We start from the raw sequence: 11,527 nt of genomic DNA, 5'->3' as shown, positions 1-11,527 counted from the left end.
ATGTTTTATTTTGTTTGATTTCTATTGATAACCTTAAGAGTGGACTAACACGGCTACCACACCTCTCTACTTAAGATGGAAAATACCGCATACAGTCGCGAGTGCGTTGAGAGGGACCAGGTGATGCATTGGGAGCAGCACGTGCAAAGTTGTAGCAGTTTCTCGGAACCTCCCCTTGATCTCTCGTGAGTGCACACACTGGGCGCCGTGATGATGTCACCCATGATGCGCTGTTGGGGCCCGGGCTTCGGGAGAAGTGGACTACACGTCCCGTGACGCATCGGGCGGTGCGCCTGCGCCTTCGGAAAGTGTCAAGAGAAGCGGCTCCGGGCGCCATCTTGTAACTGCGCTGGCGCCGCTGGGAGCCGGCTGTCTCGGGGCATGTTGGCGTCTGTGATGCTCCGGCCGGCCTGGGCCCGCCTGGGGGCCGGGGTCTCCGTACGGGCCGCGTCGCTCCGGCTTCGGTACGAGCGAGCGGCCGCGGGGGAGCGCCCGGAGCCTCCGCGGCACCGTTGCAGTGTGACCGCCGGGAGGCGCCACCAGTCCGGCGAAGGGGAGACGGAGGAGGAGGGGAAGGCGAGGGGCCCCTGGACGGTCTCTGTCCTGCCTGCTGCCCTGATCCTGGCGCACTGTTACAGCGGCAAAGGCCGCTCTTCCAAGGGTGATTATCTCTGGGGGAGGGGGAGGGGCGGCTGTGACAGTTCCACGTGTTTGTGTCAACTCCAGGCTGGACCTGCTCCTGGTTTTGCCATTTGCTGGGCTGAGTTTTAAGTTCAAACATTTTCACCGAATTTTTATAATAAAAGTGTTTTAAAACGAGTAAATTTAATGGGAACATCGATTTCCATCAGTTCGATGATGGGGCACAACCTGGACCAGATCAGCCTGTTTGATTTGGGGGCAGTGGTTCCAAAACCTGGTCCTAGAGGCACTCCAGCCAGTCAGGTTTTCAGGATATCCACATTGAATATTCATGAGGGAGATTATGGAGGCAGGGCGGCCGAGAGGGGGGACAAAATTCCCTGGGCCCGGGCCTCCAAGGGGAGCCTGGCGCCACAGTCCCCTCCACCCCCGGGCCGGGCCCCCCTGAATTCAAATCATAGCGCCTCACCTCGCTCCCTGTGGAAGAAGCGCAGCAGTCTGGTGTAACTTCCGTGAGGGCGGGACACAGGGAGGGAAGGCCCAAAGGGAGGCGATCTGCAGACTGCTGCTGCTGCGCCTCTTTCATACGGAGCGAGGTTGAGGTGATGTGCTATGATTTGAATTCAGGGGGGCCTGGCCCAGTGGTGGACGGAGGAGGGGGGCAGCAACGATGACCTTGGGGGGGGGGGGGGGGGGGGGCGGGACCTTGGGGGGGTGGCGGGGCCCTGGGGGCAGCCTTGCCCAGGCCCAGCCCAGGCTCTCGGCGGCCCTGAGTGCAGCAAATCTCTCTAATGAATATTCATTGTGGATATCCTGAAAACCTGACTGGCTGGGTGGGGTGCCTCCAGGACCAGGTTTGGGACCCACTGATGTGATGAGGAGGTAAATAATGCCTAATGAGGTGAGGGTAACGGTAAATGAGAGTGTGTGTGGTGGTGGTGATGGGGCCTAGGATGTTAGGGAAAGGCTGAACCAGTCTTCCGACCTTTCCCCCTCCCATAGGTTAATGTCCTCACTTCTATTGGTAATTGATTCTTATAGAATTGGACCCAAAGCAGATATAGTTCTTATTCAGTCATACTTAATGTTTTTCTATGGATGCTGGAATGGTCAGTAGATCCTAGTTTTATGTGATTAAAGATCAAATAAGGTAACTGTGAGACATTGCAATTGGAATACGAAGAAATATCCTGAATAGCATTTTAGAAAGCAGTATTAATACTTGAAAGCACTACTCAGTAGGAGGCCAGTGGAGAGACTAAAAAGTATGGGATATATACTCATGCAGTGGAATTTCCATAAGAACATGAGCAGCCACCTTATAAACTGCCTGAAGGTGTCTAATAGTATGAGCAGGCAGTTCAATAAGTGAAAAAAAAATAAAAACAACCTGTAAGTCAGAAGGATCTGAAAACCAGATGCAGAAAAGAAACGCAATAGCGAGGCCTGAATCCAGTGTCTAGGTTCCCTCACCTTTTGTTTTAAATCTGATGAATGTATTTCAGTTACCACGTGACTTTATGCACATTTCCGTGGTCTAGGGAATCATTTTCATGAACATGTGACAACCCAGTGAAAAGACCCTCTTTATTTTCTTTTATCTAAAACTGCTCTTTTTGCTCTGGCTGTGACAGAGGAAAGTTTGTGCATGATGAATTACACGGCACATAAATTGATAGGTATAACATTAACCCCCCCCCCCCCCCCCCCCCCCCGTTTACTAAGCTACGCAGCAATGCTGACACAGCACTATTACAGTTAAACATATGCCTCTGGCCTGATGGGATACACATCTACTCAAATCCACTTCCTAATGAGATAAGGGTTAGGCAATATTTTCTCCAAACACCAAATGTAAACTGGTGTTAACATTGCTTATAACATAGTTTTTCTTCATACTGTCGTCCCGAAGCAGTGCTCAAGAAGACCTTTAACCCCCACTCACTAACCCACCCCAGGGTAAGTGGTTCCAAAAACTGTTTTTGTTGTAGTTGGTCAGTTCACAAACACAAATGAAATACCTTGTCTCTTCCCAGCTGGACGTGCAACAAGTCAGTTTGGAAATGCTTCGCCCTTCCTGAGAGGTAGCTCTGTAGTTTCTCATGGGATGAGGTTTACCTGTGTATAGGAGTAAGAAGTTGTGAGCACTTAAGATGCTGAAATGCACAAGTGCTGGAATTAATAATGTAACTTGTTTATTACTCAAGTAAAGGATACAGTGTAGCCCACACTTCCCCCACAATGGATATACTTATTCTCAACAACTATATTTCTGTTCTCTGGGTAGAAGCTTCTCGCCATAGTGAAGGGTCAGAGATTTTCTCACTGGCACTTATCTCTGGGGCTGGGATAGTAACATAGTAGATGATGGCAGAAAAAGACCTGCACGGTCCATCCAGTCTGCCCAACAAGATAAATTCATATGTGCTATTTTTTTATTTGTACCTGTCCTCTTCAGGGCACAGACCGTATAAGTCTGGCCAGCACTATCTCCGCCTCCTAACTACCAGACCCGCCTCCCACCACCAGCTCTGGCACAGACCGTATAAGTCTGCCCAGCATTATCTCCACCTCCCAACCACTAGCCCCGCCTCCCACCACCGGCTCTGCCACCTAAACTCGACTAAGCTCCCAAAGATACATTCCTTCTGAACAGTATTAGTTCGTAGAACCACCAACTAATACCGGTGAGGTCACTGGTAAAGCTCTACCTCCAACTGATGGTAGGTTGAAGGGGATAACACCCACTTGCGCAGGACAGTGTAGCTAGATGCTAAGGAATGTGCATTCTCATATTTTCTTCCACTATCAAGGGTCCACATGCCATTTAAAATACTCAGAAGACTGTAAATGTTTTAACTTATATCCTTACTCTGAGGTACACATTCTATGCAGTATCTCCATTTAAGCAGATATTTGAACAAACCACCTCTCCATACTGTAAACTGACCATTAGCAAACACTCCCCCAACGGAGGCGCTCTGTTGAGCAAACTGAAAAAGAGAATTTTTTTGAAACAGATAAGTGCCTTTCAAGTCCTAAGATTTCAATCTGAAACTGTAGAGTTTATTTCAATAATAAGCACAAACAACCAATGTGAAAGACTAGTAAAGAACCAAAAGCACAAAAACATTTTTTGAAAACAAAAGAGGAGTTTTTTTTTAGACCTGTCAGGATGTTCGCATGGCCCTCCCTGTTATACAGAGACAACAGGCCGAGCATCTGAGGTCTCCCCCCTCCTCCAAAACAAATAGACTTCAAAATTTAACAAAAAATTAATTCTGAATGAACAACAAGCAAGGGTGATTTCCCCAAATCTCTTCGTATACGAGTTTGGTCCATATGCTATCATTCCCTGGAGTCAGTGCATTCCTTGCTAGCATTTTATTTATTTATTTATTACATTTGTACCCCGCACTTCCCCACACATGGCAGGCTCAATGAGGCTTACATAGTAACAATATAAAGAATTACAAAGTCGTAAGAAGAACATACAATTTGTGGTAAACACAATATTAATGGGGTTAACGGAGTGGAGGAGTGGCCTAGTGGTTAGGGTGGTGGACTTTGGTCCTGGGGAACTGAGGAACTGAGTTCGATTCCCGGCACAGTCATACTGGATCTGAAGATCCTCTATAGTTAGTCCCCAGCACAGTGTCCTCTCTGGCAATTTAACCCCCCCTCCCCCCAGGTTGCCTTAAGAAGTGCAAAAGTCGTTTCAGTGCTGTTGTAAGTTGTGGTGCTCAATGCTTGGTTTCTGTCCTTTTGCTGTTTAGGAATCCTGTGTTTATCCCACTCCTTTTAAAATTGCTTCAATATTTTTCTCTACTCTTGTTACTTATTCCCTTTCTTGTTATATGCTCCTCTTCCTCTATGTGGACTGATTTCAGGATTGCCCCCCCCCCTTTTTTTTTTCTTGATTGCTTTAGATTGTTTTTGTTTTTTTCAGAACCTTTGTTGCATTTCTTTAGAGCAAGTTTTTTGGTTTTCAGAGATGTCTATTCTGTTCCTCTTTCATTCCTCATACTACTACTACTACTTAACATTTCTAAAGCGCCACTAGGGTTACGCAGCGCTGTACAATTTAACAGAGAAGAAGAGTCCCTGCTCAAGGAGCTTATAGTCGAAAGGACAAATGTACAGTCAGTCAAATTGGGTCAGTCTAGATTTCTTGAAAGGTATAAAGGTTAGGTGCCGAAAGCAACATTGAAGAGGTGGGCTTTGAGCAAGGATTTGAAGATGGGTAGGGAGGGGGCTTGGCATAAGGGCTCAGGAAGTTTATTCCAAGCATAGGGTGAGGCGAGGCAGAAAGGGCGGAGCCTGGAGTTGGCGGTGGTGGAGAAGGGAATTGAGAGGAGGGATTTGTCCTGTGAGCGGAGGTTTTTGGTGGGAACGTAGGGGGAGATGAGGGTAGAGAGGTAATGAGGGGCTGTGGACTGAGTGCATTTGTAGGTTAGAAGGAGAAGCTTGAACTGTATGCGGTACCTGATCGGAAGCCAGTGAAGTGACCTGAGAAGAGGAGTGATATGAGCATGACGGTCCAGGCGGAATATAAGACGTGCAGCAGAGTTCTGCATGGATTGAAGGGGGGAAAGATGGTTAAGTGGGAGGCCAGTGAGGAGTAGGTTGTAGTAGTCAAGGCGAGAGGTAATGAGAGAGTGGACAAGAGTTCTGGTGGTGTGCTCAGAGAGGAAAGGGTGAATTTTGCTGATGTTAAAGAGAAAGAAGCGACAGGTCTTGGCTATCTGCTGGATATGCGCAGAGAAGGAGAGGGAGGAGTCAAAGATGACTCTGAGGTTACGGGCAGATGAGACAGGGAGGATGAGGGTGTTATCGACTGAGATAGAGAGTGGAGGAAGAGGAGAAGTGAGTTTTGGTGGAAAGACGATAAGCTCGGTCTTGGCCATGTTCAGTTTCAGGTGGCGGTTGGACATCCAGGCAGCAATGTCAGATAAGCAGGCCAATACTTTGGCCTGGGTTTCCGCAGTGATGTCTGGTGTGGATAGATAAAGCTGGGTGTCGTCAGCATAAAGATGGTATTGGAAACCATGCGATGAGATCAGTGAGCCCAGGGAAGAGGTGTAGATTGAGAAAACAAGGGGTCCAAGGACAGATCCCTGAGGAACTCCAACAGAGAGCGGGATGGGGGTGGAGGAAGATCCATGAGAATGTACTCTGAAGGTACGGTGGGAGAGATGAGAGAACGGAGCCCTGGAACCCAAATGAGGACAGTGTGGCAAGAAGTAACTCAAGGTTGACAGTGTCAAAAGCGGCGGATAGGTCGAGGAGGATGAGGATGGAGTAGTGACCTTTGGATTTGGCAAGGAACAGGTCATTACAGACTTTAGAGAGTGCTGTTTCTGTCGAGTGAAGAGGGTGGAAACCGGATTGAAGCGGATCGAGGATGGCATGAGAGGAGAGAAAATCAAGGCAGCGGCTATGAACAGTTCAAGTATCTTGCATGATCTCTTTTCACCTGAACTCCCCTGTATCCACTCAGCTTCTGCACTGTTATTTCTTTCAATCTTGTGATCTCCCTCCCTTTGGCCTGCAGGTGAACAGTAATGCTTGTGCTGTCTTCACGAGTTTCATAGCCAGATGCACTAAACTTAACGAGCCAGCAACCTGTTTTTTAAACCAGTTCTAGCCAGTCTAGCGAGCAAGTAGTAAAACAAGACATGCACATAAGGGTTCTCCGAGCCATTTTCCTGTCACGGTAGCAGCTAATGAAAACGGAATGCAAATGATCTACAGGTTATTATAATGAGCTAATTAGTATTATAATGCACATGCAAGGCAGATGCACAGCCGTTTTCTGACCTCATGCACCGTGGAAAACGTAGCGGGAGGTCTGCACCTCTCGTTGGAGCTGCGCGGGATTCATGCAGAGGAGGACGCCCATCGCAAAAATCATAAAAAAAAAAAACGTGCAAGTGCTCGTCAGGGACGTCCTTTCAAGTGCCTAACACTTGGATGCCCTTCAGTCAAAAAAAAAAAAAAAAAAGGATGTCCCTGACGAGCACTTGGACGTTTTTCCCTTCAGATTTTGTGATGGGCGTCCTTCTCTTGGACGTGTTTTTCTTACATGCCTGAAATGACTACCGCTGAGAATCAGGGATCGGGACGTGCAAGGACGCCCAAATCCCGATCCCCGATTCTCTCCGGCGTGGTCATTTCGGGCACGTAAGAAAAACAAGAGAAGGACGCCCATCACAAAACATCACCTAAACTTCTGGAAATCACTAAAAACTTACCTGTTCAAAAAGGCATACCCTACCGACCCTACTTACTACTATAACTCACTTCTATAGCGCTACCAGTCGTATGCAGCGCTTTAAATACCTCAACCCAGCAACACGAGGAAACCAAAGAACGTAATGGACATAATGTAACTCTTCCTCTCTATGATTCCCTAATATGTTTGTTCCACATGAACCCTATTCTACCATAACATCACTGTGCAACTGTTTATACCGGAATTGGCGAACACCTCTACGGTACTATTGTAAGCCACATTCAGCCTGCAAATATGTGGGGAAAATGTGGGATACAAATGTAACAAATAAAATACAAATCTGAAGAAAAAAAATGTCCAAGTGCTTGTCAGGGACATCCTTTTTTTTTTCCATCTTTGGCACGCGCAGAGCAGCCAGCATAACGTTTGGCTGCTCTGCGCATGCTCAGCTAGCCTACTGGCTTCCCCTCCTTAGGAAGGAAATCGTGTGCAAATGAGCTAACAGCGAGCAGCTTATTTGCATGCTATTTCCTTCATGCATGCCCATTTTTTACCGATTCGCTAAGGGATCAGTAAGGGAAGGGCTCGTTCCGTTCAGTTAGTGCATCTGGCTGCCAGTCTGAGGTTTGACCACATGCTGCCAGTAGGTCCTGTGAGACATGAACACCACATGTTCAAAGGTCAGTTGAAGAGGAAAAGGTGTGAAATGATATTTTCCTTCTGCCAGAGGAAGGGGTGTGAGGAGGGTTGTGCCCTGGAGAAGCACTATTGAACAGGAACACAGTATTCTTACTGGCCTGCAGGTGGTGATCTTGCTCCATTTAGTGGCATCCGTAGTTCTGTTTCCTCTGCATCCTGTCAGCTTCAGAAGAGGATGTTTTTTTCCCTGGCTTCTTTCCTTGGTGCAGTGTGCTATTCTGTGAAGGTCTCCTCTTTGATAGTGCCTTTGCAGAACTGCACAGAGCAGGTGTCTTGAGGAAGAGAGCAGGCTGAGCCGATGAGCTAGTAGTGAGTTTGTGTTGGAGACAGTGCTTTAACAGGGTTTTATTGTGCCTGTACCGCAATTTCCTTCCTGGGCAGTGCCTTTGCTGTGATCTGCAGCCTGTGCTGTGCCTTTGCTATGATCTGCAGCCTGTGCTGTCACCTATCTCGACCACACTGTGCCTTGTGACTGATTTGGTTCCCCGACTGTCCACTGACCAGAAAACACTTCCATGCTTGTATTGCACCTTCTGATGTACTGCCCCCCACCCCACACACACTCCAGTGAAGCACTGGCTAGCAGACACAAAAAGAAGGGAATACCTAATTGCAAAAATACAAATGTAAAACACAAAGAGCAATTAGGATATAAAAATGAAAGTAATAACATCAACATATAAATCGTAAAATCATTCATTTTGGTGGTTACCAAAATCCATCAATGTTGCTGTCCATTGTAAGTCCACTGCAATCAGTATCACCAAATATTAAAAGCTCAACATGTTAAGATATGTCACCTGATCCAGGGGCTTCCTAAAAAATTGGTGCAGTAATAATGCAGGACAGTGTGACATTTATTAATAAAAATGGAAATAGTAAAAGTAAAAATTAAAAATACATAAAAATGAACACCAAATAATGAAAAGAAGAAAAACGGAAAAAAGAAAGTCGGTTCCATAGCGTCCCACAGATCAATCCAGAGACTTGTGGGTTATGTCCCCCTGCCTGCAGATGGAGATAGAGAGAACTTCTGAGGTTCTCTCTATGTGGTCATGTGCAGCCACCTTATCCTCAGTATTCTCTGTATCTAGCAGGTGGAGGGTCACACGTGCACAGCTCTGCATTGATTAGGCTCTGGCCCGTCACCTGGGTCGAGTTGAGCCTTTCTGGGGTTGAGGTCTCCTTGCCTTGGAGATAGGGTGCACCTGATGGTGCCAGGTCCCTTCCTCCTTCCCTCCCTCCCTCCCTGTGTGCCCTGAGCATCTGGCTTCAACTTCTTTCTCTGTCAGCCGTATTGATGGGTTTTGGCAACCCACTACACTGAATGATTTTATGAGTTATATAGTAACATATCAAACATGGAAAAGAAAATAAGATGATACCTTTTTTATTGGACATAACTTAATACATTTCTTGATTAGCTTTCGAAGGTTGCCCTTTTTCGTCAGATCGGAAATAAGCAAATGTGCTAGCTGATAGTGTATATAAGTGAAAACATTCAAGCATTACTATGACAGTCTGACAGGGTGGGAGGATGGGGGTGGGTAGGAGGTATGCATGGGGACATCAAAGCATATCATTGATATTCTAACAGGATGGGTGTGGATAGGTGAGGGGTGGGGTGATCAACAGAGAAATACAGCTTTATGGTTTATAATGGGCTAGGAACCCCAGATCCTTGTTAAGTCCTTTCTGTTGGGTGTTAAAATATTCAATCATTCTGACTTCAAAGGTCTTACGTTCTTGTATGGTTTTAAAGTTACCTTTCAGGATTCTCACTGTGAAGTCACTGGTACAGTGTCCTGGTCCTGTAAAATGTTGACCAACAGGTGTGGGAACCCTACTGGCACCAGTATTGTTCATGTGATGTCTATGTAAATTGAATCTTGTCTTAAGCATCTGGCCTGTTTCTCCAATATAGCATCCTTCGTTACATTTTTTACACTGAATGATATATACCACATTGGAAGATGAGCAAGTGAAAGATCCCTTTATGTTGAATATCTTTCCTTTGTGGATGACTTTGGGGTCCTGTGAAATATTTTGGCATAGTTTGCAACTGGATAAATCAAGAAATGTATTAAGTTATGTCCAATAAAAAAGGTATCATCTTATTTTCTTTTCCATGTTTTATTTTGTTTGATTTCTATTGATAACCTTAAGAGTGGACTAACACGGCTACCACACTCTTCTACTTATAGTAACATAGAAAGTGACAACAGATAAAGACCTGTGCTGCAGTGTGCTGCTGCGGCTAGGAAAGCGAATAGAATGTTGGGTGTTATTAGGAAGGGTATGGAGTCCAGGTGTGCGGATGTTATAATGCCGTTGTATCGCTCCATGGTGCGACCGCACCTGGAGTATTGTGTTCAGTACTGGTCTCCGTATCTCAAAAAAGATATAGTAGAATTGGAAAAGGTACAGCGAAGGGCGACGAAAATGATAGTGGGGATGGGACGACTTTCCTATGAAGAGAGGCTGAGAAGGCTAGGGCTTTTCAGCTTGGAGAAGAGACGGCTGAGGGGAGATATGATAGAAGTGTATAAAATAATGAGTGGAATGGATCGGGTGGATGTGAAGCAACTGTTCACGCTATCCAAAAATACTAGGACTAGAGGGCATGAGTTGAAGCTACAGTGTGGTAAATTTAAAACGAATCGGAGAAAATTTTTCTTCACCCAACGTGTAATTAGACTCTGGAATTCGTTGCCGGAGAACGTGGTACGGGCGGTTAGCTTGACGGAGTTTAAAAAGGGGTTAGATAGATTCCTAAAGGACAAGTCCATAGACCGCTATTAAATGGACTTGGAAAAATTCCGCATTTTTAGGTATAACTTGTCTGGAATGTTTTTACGTTTGGGGAGCGTGCCAGGTGCCCTTGACCTGGATTGGCCACTGTCGGTGACAGGATGCTGGGCTAGATGGACCTTTGGTCTTTCCCAGTATGGCACTACTTATGTACTTATGTACCTGTATGGTCTATCCAGTCTGCCCAACAAGATAAGCTCATTTTACATGATATGTGATACTTTATATGTATACCTGAGTTTGATTTGTCCTTGCCATTCTCAGGGCACAGACCGTATAAGTCTGCCCAGCACTCTTCTTGTACTAAAAGTTCTGAAGCTAACATTGAAGTCCCTTAAAATGTACACTCAAGCCCATCCCTAGCTATTCAGTCACGATCAGGGTGTAGACCGTAGAAGTCTGCCCAGCACCGGTTTTGCTTCCCAGTTACCAGTGTCGCTACCCACTCTCTGCTAAGATTCAGTGGATCCATTCCTTCTTAACAGGATTCCTTTGTGTTTATCCCACGCATGTTTGAATTCCATTACCGTTTTCATCTTCACCACCTCCCGTGGGAGGGTATTCCACGTATCCACCACCCTCTCCGTGAAAAAATACTTCCTGACATTAGTCCTGAGTCTGCCCCCCTCCAACCTCAATTTATGTCCTGTAGTTCTATCACCTTCCCGTCTCTGGAAAAGGTTTGTTTGTGGATTAATACCTTTCAAATATTTGAACGTCTGTATCATGTCACCCCTGTTTCTCCTTTCCTCCAAGGTATACATGTTCAGGTCGGCAAGTCTCTTGTACGGTTTGCAATGTAAATCCCATACCATTTTCGTAGCTTTTCTTTGCACCGCTTCCAGTCTTTTTTACATCCTTAGCTATATACGGCCTCCAAAACTGAACACAATACTGTAAGTGGGGCCTCATCAATGACGTGTAGAGGGGCATCAACACCTCCTTTCTTCTGCTGGTTATACCCTTCTCTATGCAGCCTAGCATCCTTCTAGCCACGGCTGTCGCCTTGTCACATTGTTTCTTCACCTTCAGATCCTCAGACACCAACACCCTAAGGTCTCTCTCCTGAGTTGAGCTTACTAATCTCTCCCCTTCTATCTGGTATCTATAATATATATATAGATTTGGGGTTGAGGAAGG

At 46.1% G+C, this 11,527-nt stretch overlaps 1 protein-coding gene across 1 annotated transcript in view; it reads left to right on the top strand.

The window, feature by feature from the left end:
* Nucleotides 1-323: 323 nt before the first annotated feature.
* The window catches only part of CLPB (ClpB homolog, mitochondrial AAA ATPase chaperonin), a 266,010-nt gene continuing 254,806 nt past the window's right edge, over nucleotides 324-11,527 (top strand). The window contains exon 1 of the mRNA XM_030199980.1: nucleotides 324-661. Coding sequence (XP_030055840.1) covers nucleotides 382-661 — 280 coding nt within the window. The 5' untranslated portion in view covers nucleotides 324-381. The remainder of the gene's footprint in view (nucleotides 662-11,527) is intronic.

This window comes from Microcaecilia unicolor, chromosome 4 (assembly GCF_901765095.1).
Source record: "Microcaecilia unicolor chromosome 4, aMicUni1.1, whole genome shotgun sequence".
Taxonomy (NCBI): Eukaryota; Metazoa; Chordata; class Amphibia; order Gymnophiona; family Siphonopidae; genus Microcaecilia; species Microcaecilia unicolor.
Note: the sequence above shows the minus strand (reverse complement) of the source record. Positions and strands in the feature narration are given on the sequence as shown.